General features: G+C 48.3%; 1 protein-coding gene across 1 annotated transcript in view; it reads right to left on the bottom strand.

Moving 5' to 3' along the window:
- LRPAP1 (LDL receptor related protein associated protein 1) overlaps window positions 1-16,304 on the bottom strand; it is a 51,755-nt gene extending 35,451 nt beyond the window's left edge. Inside the window, exons 1-2 of the mRNA XM_075333172.1 lie at window positions 16,053-16,304; window positions 2,312-2,456 (exon numbers count right to left, since the gene is read on the bottom strand). Coding sequence (XP_075189287.1) covers window positions 2,312-2,456; window positions 16,053-16,220 — 313 coding nt within the window. The 5' untranslated portion in view covers window positions 16,221-16,304. The remainder of the gene's footprint in view (window positions 1-2,311; window positions 2,457-16,052) is intronic.
- Window positions 16,305-19,362: the final 3,058 nt, after the last annotated feature.

A 19,362-nucleotide genomic window follows, 5' to 3' on the forward strand; every position in this document is an offset into this window, starting at 1 on the left:
TGAAGCACCTAAAGGGTTAATAAACTTCTTGGATGTGGTTTTGAGCAGTGTGAGGGGTGCAGTTTTTAGAATGGGGTCACGTTTGGGTATTTTCTGTCACCCAGGTCTCACAAAGTCACTTCAAATGTGATGTGGTCCCTAAAAAAAATATTTTGTAAATTTTGTTGGAAAAATTAGAAATTGCTGATGAACTTTGACCCCTTCTAACTTCCTAACGAAAAAAAAAATTCTTTCGAAAATTGCGCTGATGTAAAGTAGACAAGTGGGAAATGTTATTTAGTAACTATTTTGTGTGACGTATCTCTCAGATTTATGGGCATAAATTTTGAAAGTTTGAAAATTGCGAAATTTTCCAACTTTTCGCACAATTTCCTAAATTTTCACAAATAAACGCAAAAAGTATCGTCCTAAATTTACAACTGACATGAAGTACAATATGTCACGAAAAAACAATGTCAGAATCGCCAGGATCCGTTGAAGCGTTCCAGAGTTATAACCTGTCAAAGTGACACTGGTCAGAATTGCAAAAAATGGCCCGGTCATTAGGGTGTTTTAGTGGCCGGGGGTGAAGGGGTTAAAACCCAAAAGTCATTATCTCAGAAAATTAGAAAATTATATAAGACCAACTGAAAAAATTATGTTACACTGAGAAAGGTTAGCGCCTACTGAAAACAGTACAGTAAAGGCCTCAATACTCGGTCGGGGCTGCTGACTTTGGTCTTGATAAAACACAGTGGAGCTGCACCAGCAGATGACATGGCTCCTCAAACCATCACTGATTGTGGAAACTTCACACTAGACCTCAGCAGCTTGGATTGTGGCCTCTCCACTCTTCCTCCAGACTCTGGGACCGCGATTTCCAAATGAAATGCAAAATTTACTTTCATCTGAAAACAACACCTTGGACCACCGAGAACAGTCCAGTTCTTTTTCTCCTTGGCCCAGGTAAGACTCCTTTTCTTAAAAATCCTATCAAGGCTGTGGTTATCCTGATTGCTTGTCCACCTTTTTCTACCACACTTTTTCCTTCCACTCAACTTTCCATTAATATGCTTGGATACAGCACTCTGAACCGTTTCTTTAGCAATGAACTTTTGTGGCTTACCCTCCTTGTGGAATGTGTCAATGACTGCCTTCTAAACATCTGTCAAGTCAGCAGTCGTCCCCATGATTGTGTAGCCTACTGAACCAGACTAAGGGACCACTTCAAATACTTTTGCAGGTGTTTTGTGGTAATTATTCTAATTTTCTGAGATGACTTTCGGGTATTCATTGGCTGTAAGTCTTAAAGAACATTAACAGAAATAAACACGTGAAATAGATCCCTCTGTGTGTAATGGCTCTATATAATATATAGGAATAGATCCCTCTGTGTGTAATGACTCTATATAATATATGAGTTTCCCTTTTTGTATTGAATTACTGAAATAAAACTTTGTTGATATTCTAATTTATTGAGATGCACCTGTAACTTGAATATAAAATGGAGGTGGACCTCTGCTCCCTTCATTGTAATTGGAGCTGCAAAATATAGCAGAGCACTGCTCTGGACTTTTTCCAGTAGTCCCATAGACAATGAAAGGAGCAAAAGATTGAGCATGTGCAACTCTGCAGAACCCCGATCCTAGAATCTCTGGTGATCCCAGCCATCTGACTCCAGTGATCAGAAAATTATCCCCTCTAGTATGAATAGGAATAACTTGTTATTTTGGGAATAATCCCTTTAATGAAGCTGTTTGGCCTCACCATATTCCCTGTAGTGTAAAGCATGGAGGAGGGGCAAAGCAGCAGCAGACCAAACTGTAATCATAAATTGTGCACTAATGCAATAAGCTAAAAAAAAAAAAAAAAAAAATCAGTTGACTTGTTCTTTAATTATCCAAATATTGGTCACAGAATTTATTTTCTTTGTAAAAAGAAAATACAAATTACAGCACCTCTCGGCACGCCGGTTTAATTATCTATTTAATTAAAGACGCATGCGGTCCCTCATATTTTGATACACAGCCAAGGTAAGTGCACGGCTGTGGGCTGCAGCCTGTAGCCGTCTGCCTTACCTGCGCTGGGTATCAATATATGGGGGACTGCAACATTTTTTTCAATTATTTATTTTTACTTCTCAACCAATCACAGACAGCTGCAGTAAACACTAGGCTGCTAGGCAGGGAGGAGGGAGATGCAGCTGCAGGTTCTTTATTAGGAGGTGAAGGGGGGCAGATGTCTGAGTGGCCTACAGTACTGAAAAGTGATTGTAATCCACTCAAAGACACAGGTTTAGATACACAGGTTTAGAAAAAAAGGAAATCCGTACCATTCAGAGATCGTCGGAGTTTGGCCTCTTTCTCTCCATCGTCGTCTAATCCTTCTGCCTTCAGCTTTTTCCAGTTCAGCTCGTCCTTCTCTTGTATTTTCAGATCACTGTGAAGTTCTGCTAGTTTTACAGCAGAAAACTGGAGCTATAAGGAGTTAAGGGAAAAGAAAAGGGAGCTCAAGGTTACATGTTCCCAGAAATGATCTATTTAAAAAAGGGATCTATCACCAGATTTGGTGACTATAAGCTGCGGCCACCACCAATGGGCTCTTATATACAGCATTCTAACATACTGTGTATAAGAGCCCAGGCCACTGTGTAAAACGTAAAAGTGACTTTGTAATACTCACCTAAAGGTCGGTTCGGTGCAGACTGGTGAAATGGGGGTCTCAGTTCTCCGGGTGCGGCGCCTCCTTATTTGGCCATCTTTGTCCTCCTTCTGAAGCCGGGGTGCATGATACGTCCTACGTTATCCACACTAGCCGGCATTGAGATCCTGCGCAGGCGCACTTTGATCTGCTCTGAGCAGGACAGATTAAAGAATTGTAGTGCACCTTCCCAGGACCTCAATGCCGGCGCGTGTGCATGACGTAGGACGCGTCATGCACCCCGGCTTCAGCAAAAGGAGGACAAAGATGGCCGAAAGAGGAGGCGCCGGTACTGGAGAACGGAATAACCCATCCAACCAGTCTGCACAGTACAGACTGTTTTAAGTGCTTTTTTTTACGTTCTACACAGTGGCCTGGGCTCTTATATACAGCATGTTAGAATGCTGTATATAAGAGCCCACTGGTGGTGGCCACAGCTTATATTCGCCAAATCTGGTGACAGGTTCCCTTTAACACAAAGGCTAAAAGTAAAATATGGGCGACGGTCTCCTGGTGGACATCTACCGATGGCCTGACATTTTTTTCCGCTTTGCAAAACAAAGCAGAGTAACCTGCTAAATATGTGGTAATAGAAGGGTCTATAGGTCTATGTCTGCATAATTAAAGGGGTTGTCCAGTCTCAAATCCATAAATGAGCCAACTGTAAGTAAAATTACTAAAATAGTTTAAAGTACGGCAAGTGCCCCGATTCTCAATTAGCCCCTGCAGACCTAAAAGCTTTCCCTAAACTATATACAAGACGAGAGCTGTGTGTAAAGGGGGCCAAAGCATCAAAGCACCTGCCTAGGACACCATATACTGAATCAGAAAAATATGCATAGAACGCTCTTCTGGGTTTTTGAGGGGTGTGGGAATTTTTGCACCTTTGTCCAGAAGAGAATTTTGTAAGATCAGATCCTACTGTTGCAGCAGACGTCCGAGCTTGCTGTCTCCGTTCTTCTTCGTATCATAGCTTCTCTATGGGGGTTGAGATCAGGGCTACGTATGAGTGGGCATTTTCTTCCCCCAATAATGTCTTTACAGATCTTGTGCACAATCAAATCCTTACCAAACTGTTCCCACAAAAGCTGGACACTACAACTGTCCAAAATGTTTAGTGCTGAAGTATTAAGATTTCCCGTCATTAGAACTAAGGGGAGTGGGGCGACCCCTGACAACACTCGCATAGTATTATCTCCTCCACCAAATTGTACAGTGGGCACAATGTGGTCAGGCAGGTAATGTTCTCCTCACATTCAAACCCAAACTTGTCCATCAGACGCCAGATCGAGCAGTCTGATCCGTCATGACATAAAACAAGTCTCCACCAGAAGACCAGTGGTGGTGGCTTTACACAACTCCAGACGCTTGGCATTGCGCTTTGTAATGTAAGGCTGCTACAGCTGCTCCTTGGCCATGAAGCTCCCGGTGGGGGTGCAGTGTTTGTGCTGATGTTACAGAGGAGGTTTGGACTCTGCAGTTATGGAGTCAGCAGAGCTTTGGTGACTTTTCTGTCCTCTGCTCTTCAGCACTCTGCTCCCGCTCTGTAACGTTACGTGGTCTCCAATTCATGGCTGAGTTGCTGCAGTTCCTTCCACTTCTCAATAATATCACTCATCGGGGGAAGTTTAGGAAAAGAAGTGTAATGGACGTACTTGATACCCCGGTGTGCACAGACAGTGCGTTCTCCCACCCATGGCGCTAGTGTCTCCGGAAGAGAAGACACAGAATAATGGCACTCCGGAACGTTGGCACGAACCCTTACATGACCACGCTGGTATCAGTGAGATCGTTACCACAGGCCATTCTGTCATATGCTAGTAAAGGCAGACGGCATGGTGGGGAGCCACAAATTATACACTGGGGCGAGTCGAGGAGCTGGAGGTTATACACTGGGAGCGATGGGGTAGGATGTGTCCCAATATTTTTGTTAATCTCTGATATTTTAGTAAGGTCTAGAACTTGGGCTCAGTTTTTCTTTTGGTCAGTTTATTACTTTTTATCTGTTCCCCACACTCATTCATGTGTCGTGTCGCACCGGACCTGCGCTATTACATATGAAGCTATGGATTATAGACCAAGTCGCATTTTACGTAGTTTTTATTTTGGACAATCTAGAGAGAACTACAGAATATTTTTAGAGTCATTATTTTCCAGACAGATCTTAGATTCTCCTGAACAAAACACCCGCCTTCAATAATTGGAAATCACTCCACTTTAAAAGTCACTTCCAGATTTCTGTCCTCGTGCCGCATGTGAGAAATATTAGGTGACATTTTAGGGGCAGAAGATTAATTTCAATCAAATCTTAAAATACCAAAACCTCGCTGCTATTTCCAATAACAGCAGACTGACATTTTCAGAGGAGGTGAAGGTTCTCGACTTATTCTGATGTCACTGACACAAAAATTAATAAAAAAAAATAAAATAAAAAAAATACAAAAGGACAACGAAAACACAACATTAACTCTCAAAACTCTGTATTGTGGGGTTCCTCCAATGCCTTAGGGCAATGTAGGACTATGCAAATGCATATCTAATTTAAGGGGAATCTGTCACCTACAGGAAGTCCAGTCTGATGGGAGTCACTGGTCTTGGTCCGGCGCCCCTTCGTTTCTGCAATCACTGTCTTCCCTGGCATTGAGTGGATGACACGTGCTAAGGCTACTTTCACACATCCGGTTTGAGCAGTGCGGCTCAATCCGGCTGTGAAACTTATGCAACGGATGCGGCGAAAACACCGCATCCTTTGCATAAGTTTTTACATGCGGCCCGTCCAGTTTTTTCCGGTTCCGGCAGGCAACTGAACATGCGCAGTGGAAGAAACCGCATGCGGCGGCCGGATGCGTTTTTTCCGCATCGCGCCGCATCCAGCGTCCATAGGCATGCATTGAAAAATGCGCCGCAGCGGCCGGATGCGGCGCGATACTTTTTTTTTGCCGGAGCAGAAAACGTTGCAGGCAACGTTCCATCCGGCCGCGGCATCGAATAAAAATCTGCCGCATGCGGCAAAAACCGGACCAAACGCAAGCCCATGCGGCACAATACGGCACTAATGTAAGTCTTTGCAAAAAAAAAAAAAACGCAACCGGCGGCAGAAAAAACGGTTGCGTTTTTTCTGCAGAGCGCCGTATTGTGCCGCAGAGCAAAAACCGGATGTGTGAAAGTTGCCTAAGTCATCCACACAGTGTCCGCCGTTGCGCTCCTGGGCATCCGCACTTCACTCTATCCTTAATATATTGTAGTGCACATGCGAGGGTGTTCTTTGACCTTTCCCCATGCATGCGCAGGAGGATAATGGTGACTCCATGTGGATGATGTACGACGTGTTATCCACATGGAGCAGGGAAGATGGCGATTGCAAGAAAAGAGGAGGCGCCGGGTCAACTCCAGGGACGCCCATCGGACCAGACCACCCCAAAAAGGTGAGTAGGCAACAATTTCCCTTTAAAGGGAACCTGTCAGCAGAAATTTCCCCTAAAACCTAACAGATTCCCCCTCTGCAGCTCCTGGGCTGCATTCTATAAAGGTCCCCGTTATTACTGTGCCCCCTTTCTGACCAAAAAACAGAGTTTATAAAGTGGTACCTTTTTGGCTTCGGATTCTATAAATGTGACACGGGGGCGGGCTGCCTGATGGCCGTTATTCTGCCCCCTGGTCCTGTATGCCGCCCCCATCGCTGATTTCCATACTTGTGGACGCCGCCCACTGCTCCAGCCATCCCCGCGCATGCCCAGTGCCCATCTCTCGTGGATGAGCACTGTGCCCAGTGTCACCGCTGGTGACGTGCGCACAGGGTTTAGATTATGGGCGGTGCTGTGATGTTTATTACCAAGCAACCGCCCATAATCGCGGGACCGCGATTTCCCCCTCGGCCTGCTTCGTTCTGCGCAAGCGCGCTGCTGCTGACCTCACGTCACCTCCTTCCCATCTTGCCCTGAGGCAGGAAATAGATGGGAAGGAGGTGACGTGGGGTCAGCAGTAGCACGCTTGCGCAGAATGAAGGACGCCGAGGGGGAAAGCGCGGTCCCGCGATTATGGGCGGTTGCTTGGTAATAAACATCACAGCACCGCCCATAATCTAAACCCTGCGCGCACGTCACCAGCGGTGACACTGGGCACAGTGCTCATCCACGAGAGATGGGCACTGGGCATGCGCGGGGTTGGCTGGAGCAGTGGGCGGCGTCCACAAGTATGGAAATCAGCGATGGGGGCGGCATACAGGACCAGGGGGCAGAATAACGGCCATCAGGCAGCCCGCCCCCGTGTCACATTTATAGAATCCGAAGCTAAAAAGATACCACTTTATAAACTCTTTTTTTTGGTCAGAATAATAACAGGGACCTTTCTAGAATGCAGCCCAGGAGCTGCAGAGGGGGAATCTGTTAGGTTTTAGGGGAAATTTCTGCTGACAGGTTCCCTTTAAAAGGGATTGTTCACTACTATGATCTTGATCCCTAATGCTTATAGGTCATCAAGATCGGATCAGTGGAGGTCCACCGGTCAGCTGTTACCAGCTTCAACAACGGATGGATATAAAACAATATATGGAGCAAAAGAGCACTGCACATCCTTTCTTCAGTTTGCAGGTGACCCTAAGGTATCCCTAACCTCCGGATCTGGGTTACCCAACTCCAGTCCTCAAGGGCCACCAACAGTTTTCAGGATTTCCTTAGCATTGCATGAGTGTTGGAATCATCATCTGTGCAAATGATTAAATTATCACCTAAGACGCTGAAAACATGCACTGTTGGTGGCCCTTGAGGACTGGAGTTGGGGACCCCTGCAGGTGGAGACGCTGGAGTCATGTGCCTTACTGTTCTCCTAACCAGATATAATCTGTTACCACCCCAGGGAAGGAAGGGGCAGGAGTGTGATGGAAACACAGATTAAAGACAGGATAAAAACCAAAACTCAGACACTGCAAAATAAACCGGAACAAACAGTAAAAGACTAAGGAGAAAAGCAAGAGCAGGAAAGCAACAAAGACAACATGAGTGAACACCACAATGCACAACAAGCACCAGTAAGTCTGGATGGATCACAACACCTCTACAGACCAGTATAGGTAAGCTATAGCTGGCATTAACAGAATAGTCCAGACAGTTCTTTTTTGCTAGCTTTTTTGTTGTTGCGGAAACATGACAAAAAAAAAAAATCATCATATTGTTGTTATACCCTATATTATATCTATCTTCATAAACTACATTAACATCAGATTAAAAGCAGCAGCAAAGTCCACATTTTTATTTAATTTTTAAATAGTTTACCAGCCTGAAAAATACACATCATGGTTGTGTGAACACATCCGAAGACAACGGGATGATGCATTTCTAAGCTGGATGTGAAGTTAATAAGTGATCAGTTATAATGAGAAGTACAGAAATCAGTAACTCTAGTAAGGAATTATTTCCTCTGGATTTTTGTTGACATGCAAGACTTTTTTTGGTACTGTGTGTGGGAAAAGCATGGCGGCCAATATAAGGCGGGTGGATTTGTATAACTGTGTTAGGCTAGTTTCACACTTGCGTTTTTTTCCCTTCAGTCGCAATCCACCGTTTTGGAAACTAGCGGAATCCGATAACGGATTCCGCTGCTTCCCATAGACTTGTATGGACGACGCAATGCGACTGATGGTCCTGCGTTGCACTTGCCGGCCGGAAAGAACGCAGCATGTAACGTTTTTCTGCGGTTCCCTGAGCGTCAAAAAAACCCGCAATGTGCTGGATTCCATCGGCGTCCGTCATTTTTATAATGGAAGCCTATGGTGGCGGAATCTGTCATTTGACGGATTCCTGTGACCCATCCGTTTTTACACAACTGCGCATGCTCCGTTTAGTAATTGTTGAAAAAACAGCTACAACGGATTCCGTTGTTTTGCAGCATCCGTTGCATCAGTTGTGCCACTATATGCAACGCATCCGTTACATCCGTCACACAACGCAATGCGATGGATGCCACACAACGCAAGTGTGAAACTAGCCTAAAGGCCCCGTTACACGCAGCGACGTATCTAACGATATATCGCCGGGGTCACGGATTCCGTGACGCAAATCCGTCATCATTAGCGACGTTGTTGCGTGTGACACCAACGAGCGGCCGTTAAAGGGAACCTGTCAGCAGAAATTTCCCCTAAAACCTAACAGATTCCCCCTCTGCAGCTCCTGGGCTGCATTCTAGAAAGGTCCCTGTTATTATTGTGCCCCCTTTCTGACCAAAAAAAAGAGTTTATAAAGTGGTACCTTTTTGGCTTCGGATTCTGTAAATGTGACACGGGGGCGGGCTGCCTGATGGCCGTTAGTCTGCCTCCTGCCGCTTTAGGCCGTCCCCCATCGCTCCTTTCCATACTTGTGGATGCCGCCCAGTGTTCCAGAGGTCCCTGCGCATGCCCAGTGCTCATCTCTCGTGGATGAGCACTGTGCCCAGTGTCACCGCTGGTGACGTGCGCGCAGGCTTTAGATTATGGGTGGTGCTGTGATGTTTATTACCAAGCAACCGCCCATAATCGCGGGACCGCGCTTTCACCCTCGGCGTCCTTCGTTCTGCGCAAGCGTGGTGCTGCTGACCCCACGTCACCTCCTTCCCATCTTGCCCTGAGGCAGGAAATAGATAGGAGGTGACGTGGGGTCAGCAGCACCGCGCTTGCGCAGAACGAAGGACGCCGAGGGTGAAAGCGCGGTCCCGCGATTATGGGCGGTTGCTTGGTAATAAACATCACAGCACCGCCCATAATCTAAAGCCTGCGCGCACGTCACCAGCGGTAACACTGGGCACAGTGCTCATCCACGAGAGATGAGCACTGGGCATGCGCAGGGACCTCTGGAGCACTGGGCGGCATCCACAAGTATGGAAAGGAGCGATGGGGGACGGCCTAAAGCGGCAGGAGGCAGACTAACGGCCATCAGGCAGCCCGCCCCCGTGTCACATTTACAGAATCCAAAGCCAAAAAGGTACCACTTTATAAACTCTTTTTTTTGGTCAGAAAGGGGGCACAATAATAACAGGGACCTTTCTAGAATGCAGCCCAGGAGCTGCAGAGGGGGAATCTTTTAGGTTTTAGGGGAAATTTCTGCTGACAGGTTCCCTTTAACGATGGAAAATACTCACCAAATCGTCCATCGTTCATTTTAAAAAAAAAAAAAAAAAAAAAAAAAAAAAAAAAAAATCGCCGATGATTGTTGAGGACGCAGGATGTTTGTCGTTCCCGAGGTAGCACACATCGCTACGTGTGACACCTCGGGAACGACGAACAACAGCTCACCTGCGGCCACAATGAGGAAGGAAGGAGGTGGGTGGGATGTTCCGGCCGCTCATCTTCGCCCCTCTGCTTCCATTGGGCGGCCGCTTAGTGACGCCGCATGAACTGCCCCCTTAGAAAGGAGGCGGTTCGCCAGCCACAGCGACGTCGCTAGACAGGTAAGTCCGTGTGACGGCTCCTAACGATGTTGTGCGCCATGGACAGCGATTTGCCCGTGACGCACAAACGACAGGTGCTTTCACCAGCGATGTCGCTGCAGTGTAAAGCCCCCTTTAGGCTACATGCCCACGCTGCATCTTTTTGTGTTCACGAACTGCAGCCAAAAGCGCACCTTGTCAGAGAGCCTGGAAATGTCACAAAAAATGCTTGTAATTGTAGGTGCGTTTTTCACAATACGCGCTTTTGCGACAAATGTTGACAAAAACGCAGGAAGAATGAACATGCTGCATTTTTTTTGTCACAAACTTTTGACAAATAAAACGCTGACAAACTGCAATGTGCGCGCAGCAAATCTGACTTCTCATAGACTTTGCTGGGAAGTCAAATGTCAGAAAGTTCTGACAAAACTGCAGCCAAAAAACGCAGCAGAAAAACGCAGCGTGCGCATGTAGCCTAAGGACTGCACCTTTCCTGGAATGAGTTGTGTGTGCACAACCTCTAATTGTTAATACTAAATACCACACACAGTCTGACCACTGTGTAAGGCCACGTGCACACTGAGTACTTGGTGAGTTTTTTACCTCAGGATTTGTAGCCAAAACCAGGAGTGGAACAATCAGATGAAAAGTATAATAGAAACACGGGCACCACTGCTGTATTTATCACCCACTCCTGGTTTTGGGTGACAAATACGCAGGTAAAAAACCCTCCAAATACTCACTGTGTGCACGTGGCCTATAAAAGAAGCAGTGGGCAGATTTCTGTAAAGGCCTTGTGCACAGGTTGAGTATTTGGTGAGTTTTTTACCTCAGGATTTGCAGCCAAAGCCAGGAGTGGGTGATAAATACAGCAGTGGTGCCCGTGTTTCTATTATACTTTCCCTCTTAATGCCCCACTCCTGTAATGCCCCACTCCTGTAATGCCCCACTCCTGTAATGCCCCACTCCTGTAATGCCCCACTCCTGTAATGCCCCACTCCTGTAATGCCCCACTCCTGTAATGCCCCACTCCTGTAATGCCCCACTCCTGTAATGCCCCACTCCTGTAATGCCCCACTCCTGTAATGCCCCCTGAGCGCAGAGCAGGGATAACATGGCAACACAAACACAGGCTCTTTGGTTGGAAGTCAGTGAGTTTTCTTTTATGAGCATCTGCGTTTCTAGGCAGATAAAGCAGTTTACCTGGTTTGCGTGTGATTGGCTGGCGGACAGCCAATCAAAAGGTCATTCTGGTTGTTGTTAAAGGCTATTGGTCAGTTGTGTTTCTGGCGGAGAATGTGGGTTATATATAAGGCTACTTTCACACATCCGGTTTGAGCCGTGCGGCTCAATCCGACTGTGAAAACTATGCAACGGATGCGGCGAAAACACCGCATCCTTTGCATAAGTTTTTACATGCGGCCGGTCCGGTTTTTTCCGGTTGCGGCATGCTACTGAGCATGCGCAGTGGAAAAAACCGCATGCGACGACCGGATGCGGTTTTTTCCGCATCGCGCCGCATCCGGCCTCCATAGGGATGCATTGAAAAATGCACCGCAGCGGCCGGATGCGGCGCGATGCGGTGTTTTTTGCCGGAGCAAAAAACGTTGCAGGGAACGTTCGATCCGGCCGCCGCATCGGCTAAATCTGCCGCATGCGGCAAAAACCGGACCGAACGCAAGCCCCTGCGGCACAATACGGCACTAATGTAAGTCTATGCAAAAAAAAAACGCAATCGGCATTACAAAAGCCGGTTGCGGTTTTTCTGCAGAACGCCGTATTGTGCCGCAGAGCAAAAATCCGGATGTGTGAAAGCAGCCTAAGACTGCATTCCTGTCAGAGGCTCAGTTTGACCTCTGACATTTCTAAAGCATGGATGGTGTGATTTCTGAAGTTTTGGTGAAGGCTAGTCAGGAGGGCAGTGAGGAACAGCTGCGCTCCTGTGGTACCTGCGCTCCTGTTAACTGTGCTGGGACTTCTGCTGGACCAGTCACTGGCGTGGATGCGACCCCGCATGTACCGGTAGGCCATTCTTTACGGTTCCGCCCCCGGCCTAACCCCAAGTACTCTTCGTCGCCTGCGCCCAGGATGAGGAGAGGTAGCGCTACTCACCAAGCTGGGTCAAGAAAGAAACAGAAGCCTTTGTGTGGAGTCTCGGTCTTGTCAGAGAGCAGCGCGGGCCTGCAGGACGTCGCTGAATCCCGCCCCTCCAGGAAGCGATCCGCAGACACGACACGGGACCTTCAGCTGCGAGGACCGGAGGAGCTGCTCGGGTGAGCTATTTTTCGGGGAAGCAGGCCGGAGCCAATATGGTTCTTTGGCTCCAATGGACTTATTGGCGGGGGTGAGGGGCAGCTTTCTTACCGGTGCCCCGGTGGGACCTTGTTTGCTTCCTGGACCTTTGCGCTGAGGGGGTGCCCTCAGTGCCCCTGTCATCTTACCCATCACATGAGGATGCCTGTCAGGTCTGGACCTCATCTGACAACTCTTCTGAGGAGGAGCTCCCATGCGGTCCCAGGATACAGGGATCACAGGCTCAGCCAGCGAGGGATCCTATTCCTCCTTCCATCAGAGTGTCATCTTCCCAGCTGCACCAGTCGGACTGGCAGGGTGAGACCCCTCCCAATTATTTACAGGGTGGTCAGGACTTGTCTTTTGAATCAGTTAAATCGGTGGTGGCAAAAATCTGTTTCTGAAGCTTTTGGCCTCACCGATAAATCAGTGGTTAACCGTGGAGGGGCGGGTGGTTGCGGATCATGCTGATAGCCGGGCGGCTGCTGTGTCAGACATTTCTTTTAAGGAGGCGCTTGTCTGCGAGGTTTCTCCCCTTGGGTTCCATCTACCCATTTCTGTGAAAGAAGATTTGGAACAGGGAATATTTGGACATTTTTTCTCTCCTTCCTTCAACACAGGATTTCCCGATTAGAGGGGAGAGAAAGCATGACAAGGTAGACCATGATTTAGACAAGCGTAAGCCTTATAAATCTTTCCATAATTGGGTTCAGGCATTTGCTATTTTTGCTTGTATGGGAGTTGAGGGTTTTTTTTTACCTCAGTATTTGCTGAGTTTTGGTTTTTTTTACCTCAGTATTTGCTGAGTTTTGTTTTTTTTTACCTCAGTATTTGGTGAGGGTTTTTTTTACCTCAGTATTTGGTGAGGGTTTTTTTTACCTCAGTATTTGGTGAGGGTTTTTTTTTACCTCAGTATTTGGTGAGGGCGTTTTTTTTTTTACCTCAGTATTTGGTGAGGGTTTTTTTTACCTAAGTATTTGGTGAGGGTTTTTTTTACCTCAGTATTTGGTGAGGGTTTTTTTTACCTCAGTATTTGGTGAGGGTTTTTTTTTGTTATTTTGTTTTTTTTACCTCAGTATTTGCAGCCAAAACCAGGAGCGGTAAAATCAGAGGAAAAGTATCATAGAAACACGGCACCACTGCTGTATTTATCACCCACTCCTGGTTTTGGCTACAAATACTGGGGTAAAAAAACCCTCATATTTTGACAGCTTCTCCAAACCAGAAGAAATTCTGAAACTTCTGAAAACTGCATTTCACCTTTCTTAACGGGATAAATGAGGCTTGAGGCTCGGCTTATACATTAGATTAGAAAAAAAACAAACAAAAAACCCCTATCCAAATATTTCAAGAAGATACTAAAGACCAATCATGTAGTAAAGTGTGCAGCTAAATCTGACCCTATGGATACAACTGCGGAGTCCATGTTTACATCAGTCTGTACATTTCGTTGTTGCTCTTTTGTTTTACTCCTTTTTCTCCAAGAGCTGTAAGGCCATGTTCACACAGGACATTTTTGCTGTTTTTTTTGCATGGTTTTTGCCTTGGTTTTATGCAAATCTATGCTAATAAAACACTGCCTTCACAGTCCCAGCAAAGCCTTTGGAATTCCTCAAATCTCATACACACAAAACACTGGTTTTTTTGCTTTTTTTTTTTTTTTTTACAGAATGAGCATGGCAATTCTTTCAGTGTTTTTTACCACAATTTGTTCGCCATACAAAACAAGGAAGTGCAAAACAAAGGCAAAAAAAAAAAAAAAAGTGACAAGACCGCAGTTTGTTTCCTTGCAAAATCTGAGGTTTTGCTGCAAAAAAAAAAACCTGAGCAAAAACGCTCTGTGTGAACATAGCCTAAGGCTATGTGCGCACATGTGCGTAATTCATGCAGTTACGCTTTGTAGCGCAGCGTAACTGCATGCGTCCTGCGTCCCCTGCACAGTCTATGGAGATTGTGCAGGGGCCGTGCGCACGTGGCGTTTTAGAGCACAGCGCTTCGGCTACTGCCGAAGCGCTGCGTTCTAAGAAGTGACATGTCATTTCTTCCGTGCGCTTTGCCGGCAGCTCCTGCTCTGTCTATGGCAGGAGCTGCAGGCAGAGCGCATGGAATCGTTTTGTTTTTTTTTTCACTACGGACATTTCTGCAGCGATTTAAAGCGCACATGTGCTCTTCAGATCGCTGCAGAAATTTCTGCAGTGACTGTACGCAACGTGCGCACATAGCCTAAGGCTGCGTGCCCACGGTCAGCGTTTGCAGCATTTTGTATGTAGCGTGTTTTTGTTGCGTCCAAAACGTTTTGATGTACAGTAAAAGCACAGTGGATGGATTTCTAGAATTCCCGTGCCCACTGTGCTTGTTTTTTCCACGGCAAACACTGACCTGCAGTGTGGCTTTCCAGACCCCAGCATGTCAATTGTTTGCTGCGGATTTGCCTGCGTCCTCCGTAGGGAGATCACAAGCGACAGACCGCAGCGCACCGAACCCTGATCGTGGGTACAAGCAGCTGTGGTCTCCAGCGGAGGAGACTTGCGGCCCCGCAGGTCAGGACTCGCTGTATCCAGGATGCAGCGAGTCCTGAGCGTGGGCATATATCCTAAAGCTATGTTCACACAGGGTGTTTTTGGTGCGGTTTTTGTTTTAGTTTTAAGCAAATCCATGTTAATAAAACTGAGAAAACAGTCCCAAAGCCTATGAGTATTCCAAAAATCTCATACATATATATTATATATATTTATTTTTTTTGTAACTCCTCTTTTCAGTCCCACATTAAAAGGGAACCTATCACCACTTTTTTGGCCTATAAGCTGCGGCCACCACATGCTGTATATAAGAGTCCAGGCCGGGGGTATAACATAAGAAACGGTCGCTGCGATGGGCCATATGGGCATCTTCGTCCTCTTTCTGAAGCCTGGGTGCATAACGCGGCTACATCATACATACTCGCCGGTCCTGCGCATGCGCACTACTTTGATCTACCCTGCTCAGGACCTGAATGCCGGCGAGTGTGGGTGACGTCGGACCCGTCATGCACCGCGGCTAGAGAAGGAGGAGTACAATGATGGACAAAAGAGGCGGCGCCGGACATAAGGCCCACCGCGCGACCGTTAGGCAAGTATGGGGTGAAATATCTCCAGAATACCTCCGCAAATTATCAGCTAGAATGCCAAAGGTCTGCAAAACTGGAATCGCTGCAAAGGGAGTGTGACACCAGAATATGTAGGTCACTGATATGTATATGACACCAGATAACACTTGTGGACATATAGAGGCTGAGTCCTGGTGAAGCTCCTCAGAGGTGGGGCAATGCACTGACCCGCCCACAGTGGACTCCCAGGTTCATTTGCATACAACTTCAGAGCCGGATTTATCACTGTGGATTTCTACAGGGGAGAGGGGGGGGGATCCCCGTGATTGCTGTGTTCGGGGTTCTGGAGTGGCTGATACATTCTCATCCCAGCTCCACTCACAGGAGGTTCTGGCTTCAGAATTCCCCTTTAAGCCAGGAAAAGCCCTCGCTGTTGGAGTAGCGAATCGCACCCAGCCTATTACACCTCTCACTGCACAGTGTACACAAAGCTGTAAATGCATGGTGGCCCGCAGGGCTCATACCCGTGCACTGTGTGACAGTGCAGCATCCCTGGCCGGTGCGGGCTGTGGAGGTCACATGACCGCTGCACAGTACTCACCCTCTGCGCCTTCTCCCACACTTGATTCAGCCTCTGTATCCGGAACTCCGCCGCCTCCTCGTCCGCCCGGTTCTCATTCACCTGCCGGGAATATTTGCCACCGGCCCGGACACCGAGCAGCTGCAGGGAGCACAGGAGCAGCAGCAAGCGGCGCAGCGCTGCGGACATGATTACAGGGGCAGCCGGAGAGCACAGGGACGCCGCAGCCGCCGCCGCTCTAGATTAGGCCCCAGGATCTAGTTGCTGATTGCTCAATTCCGAACACGAAAAACGAACTCGCTGCTCATTGGTTGTCCTCAAGCACGTGTCACCGCCCAGTGTAGAACGTTAACTCTATCAGTGCTGGCGAAGCTGGCCTGCATTCTTTAATCTTTAGCATCATCACCTGCAGTGCAGAAGGGAAGCGATAGATGAGACCGAGCAAGAAAGAAAGAGAGGGGAAATACCAGTGTGCAGGAGAGAGGGGGAAACACCTGAGTGCAGAAGAGGGGGGGAAACACCTGAGTGCAGAAGAGAGGGGGGAGACACCTGAGTGCAGAAGAGAGGGGGGAGACACCTGAGTGCAGAAGAGAGGGGGAAACACCTGAGTGCAGAAGAGGGGGGGAAACACCTGAGTGCAGAAGAAAGGGGGAAACACCTGAGTGCAGGAGAGAGGGGGAAACACCTGAGTGCAGAAGAGGGGGGAAAACACCTGAGTGCAGAAGAGAGGGGGGAGACACCTGAGTGCAGAAGAGAGGGGGGAGACACCTGAGTGCAGAAGAGAGGGGGAAACACCTGAGTGCAGAAGAGGGGGGGAAACACCTGAGTGCAGAAGAAAGGGGGAAACACCTGAGTGCAGGAGAGAGGGGGAAACACCTGAGTGCAGAAGAGGGGGGAAAACACCTGAGTGCAGAAGAGAGGGGGGAGACACCTGAGTGCAGAAGAGAGGGGGGAGACACCTGAGTGCAGAAGAGAGGGGGAAACACCTGAGTGCAGAAGAGGGGGGGAAACACCTGAGTGCAGAAGAAAGGGGGAAACACCTGAGTGCAGGAGAGAGGGGGAAACACCTGAGTGCAGAAGAGGGGGGAGACACCTGAGTGCAGAAGAGAGGGGGGAGACACCTGAGTGCAGAAGAGAGGGGGGAGACACCTGAGTGCAGAAGAGAGGGGGGAGACACCTGAGTGCAGGAGAGAAGGGGAAACACCTGAGTGTAGAAGAGAGGGGGGAGACACCTGAGTGCAGAAGAGAGGGGGAAACACCTGAGTGCAGGAGAGAGGGGGGAGACACCTGAGTGCAGAAGAGAGGGGGGAGACACCTGAGTGCAGAAGAGAGGGGGGAGACACCTGAGTGCAGAAGAGAGGGGGGAGACACCTGAGTGCAGAAGAGAGGGGGGAGACACCTGAGTGCAGGAGAGAGGGGGAAACACCTGAGTGCAGGAGAGAGGGGAAAACACCTGAGTGCAGAAGAGAGGGGGGAGACACCTGAGTGCAGAAGAGAGGGGGGAGACACCTGAGTGCAGAATAGGAGGGAAACACCTCAGTGCAGAAGAGGGAGGGAAACACCTCAGTGCAGAAGAGGGAGGGAAACACCTGAGTGCAGGAGAGAGGGGGGAGACACCTGAGTGCAGAAGAGAGGGGGAAACACCTGAGTGCAGGAGAGAGGGGGGAGACACCTGAGTGCAGAAGAGAGGGGGGAGACACCTGAGTGCAGAAGAGAGGGGGGAGACACCTGAGTGCAGAAGAGAGGGGGGAGACACCTGAGTGCAGAAGAGAGGGGGGAGACACCTGAGTGCAGAAGAGAGGGGGGAGACACCTGAGTGCAGAAGAGAGGGGGGAGACACCTGAGTGCAGAAGAGAGGGGGGAGACACCTGAGTGCAGAAGAGAGGGGGGAGACACCTGAGTGCAGGAGAGAGGGGGAAACACCTGAGTGCAGGAGAGAGGGGGGAGACACCTGAGTGCAGAAGAGAGGGGGGAGACACCTGAGTGCAGGAGAGAGGGGGAAACACCTGAGTGCAGAAGAGAGGGGGGAGACACCTGAGTGCAGAAGAGAGGGGGAGACACCTGAGTGCAGAATAGGAGGGAAACACCTCAGTGCAGAAGAGGGAGGGAAACACCTCAGTGCAGAAGAGGGAGGGAAACACCTGAGTGCAGAAGAGGGGGGAAACACCTGAGTGCAGGAGAGAGGGGAAAACACCTGAGTGCAGAAGAGAGGGGGGAGACACCTGAGTGCAGAATAGGAGGGAAACACCTCAGTGCAGAAGAGGGAGGGTAACACCTCAGTGCAGAAGAGAGGGGGGAACAGCTGAGTGCAGAAGAGAGGGGGGAACAGCTGAGTGCAGAAGAGAGGGGGGAACAGCTGAGTGCAGAAGAGAGGGGGGAGACACCTGAGTGCAGAATAGGAGGGAAACACCTCAGTGCAGAAGAGGGAGGGTAACACCTCAGTGCAGAAGAGAGGGGGGAACAGCTGAGTGCAGAAGAGAGGGGGGAACAGCTGAGTGCAGAAGAGAGGGGGGAGACACCTGAGTGCAGAAGAGAGGAGGGAAACACCTGAGTGCAGGAGAGAGGGGAAAACACCTGAGTGCAGGAGAGAGGGGGGAGACACCTGAGTGCAGAATAGGAGGGAAATACCTCAGTGCAGAAGAGGGAGGGAAACACCTGAGTGCAGAAGAGAGGGGGGAACAGCTGAGTGCAGAAGAGAGGGGGGAACAGCTGAGTGCAGAAGAGAGGGGGGAACAGCTGAGTGCAGAAGAGAGGGGGGAACAGCTGAGTGCAGAAGAAGAGTGTGTTTGTGTTTATGTATATGTACTGTATGTGTAGGTGTGTTGTGTGTGTATATACTGTGTATGAATACTGTGTGTGAATATGTGTGTGTATGTATATATCTACAGTGCAGGCCAAAAGTATTGGCACCCCTGCAATTCTGTCAGATAATACTCAGTTTCTTCTTGAAAATGATTGCAGTCACAAATTCTTTGGTATTATTATCTTAATTTAATTTGTCTTCAATGGAAAAAAAAAATTGTCATAAAGCCAAATTGGATATAATTCCACACCAAACATAAAAAGGGGGTGGACAAAAGTATTGGCACTGTTTGAAAAATCATGTGATGCTTCTCTAATTTGTGTAATTAACAGCACCTGTAACTTACCTGTGGCACCTAACAGGTGTTGGCAATAACTAAATCACATTTGCAGCCAGTTGACATGGATTAAAGTTGACTCAACCTCTGTCCTGTGACCTTGTGTGTACCACATTGAGCATGGAGAAAAGAAAGAAGACCAAAGAACTGTCTGAGGACGTGAGAATCCAAATTGTGAGGAAGCATGAGCA

Source organism: Anomaloglossus baeobatrachus, chromosome 1 (assembly GCF_048569485.1).
Source record: "Anomaloglossus baeobatrachus isolate aAnoBae1 chromosome 1, aAnoBae1.hap1, whole genome shotgun sequence".
Classification (NCBI taxonomy): Eukaryota; Metazoa; Chordata; class Amphibia; order Anura; family Aromobatidae; genus Anomaloglossus; species Anomaloglossus baeobatrachus.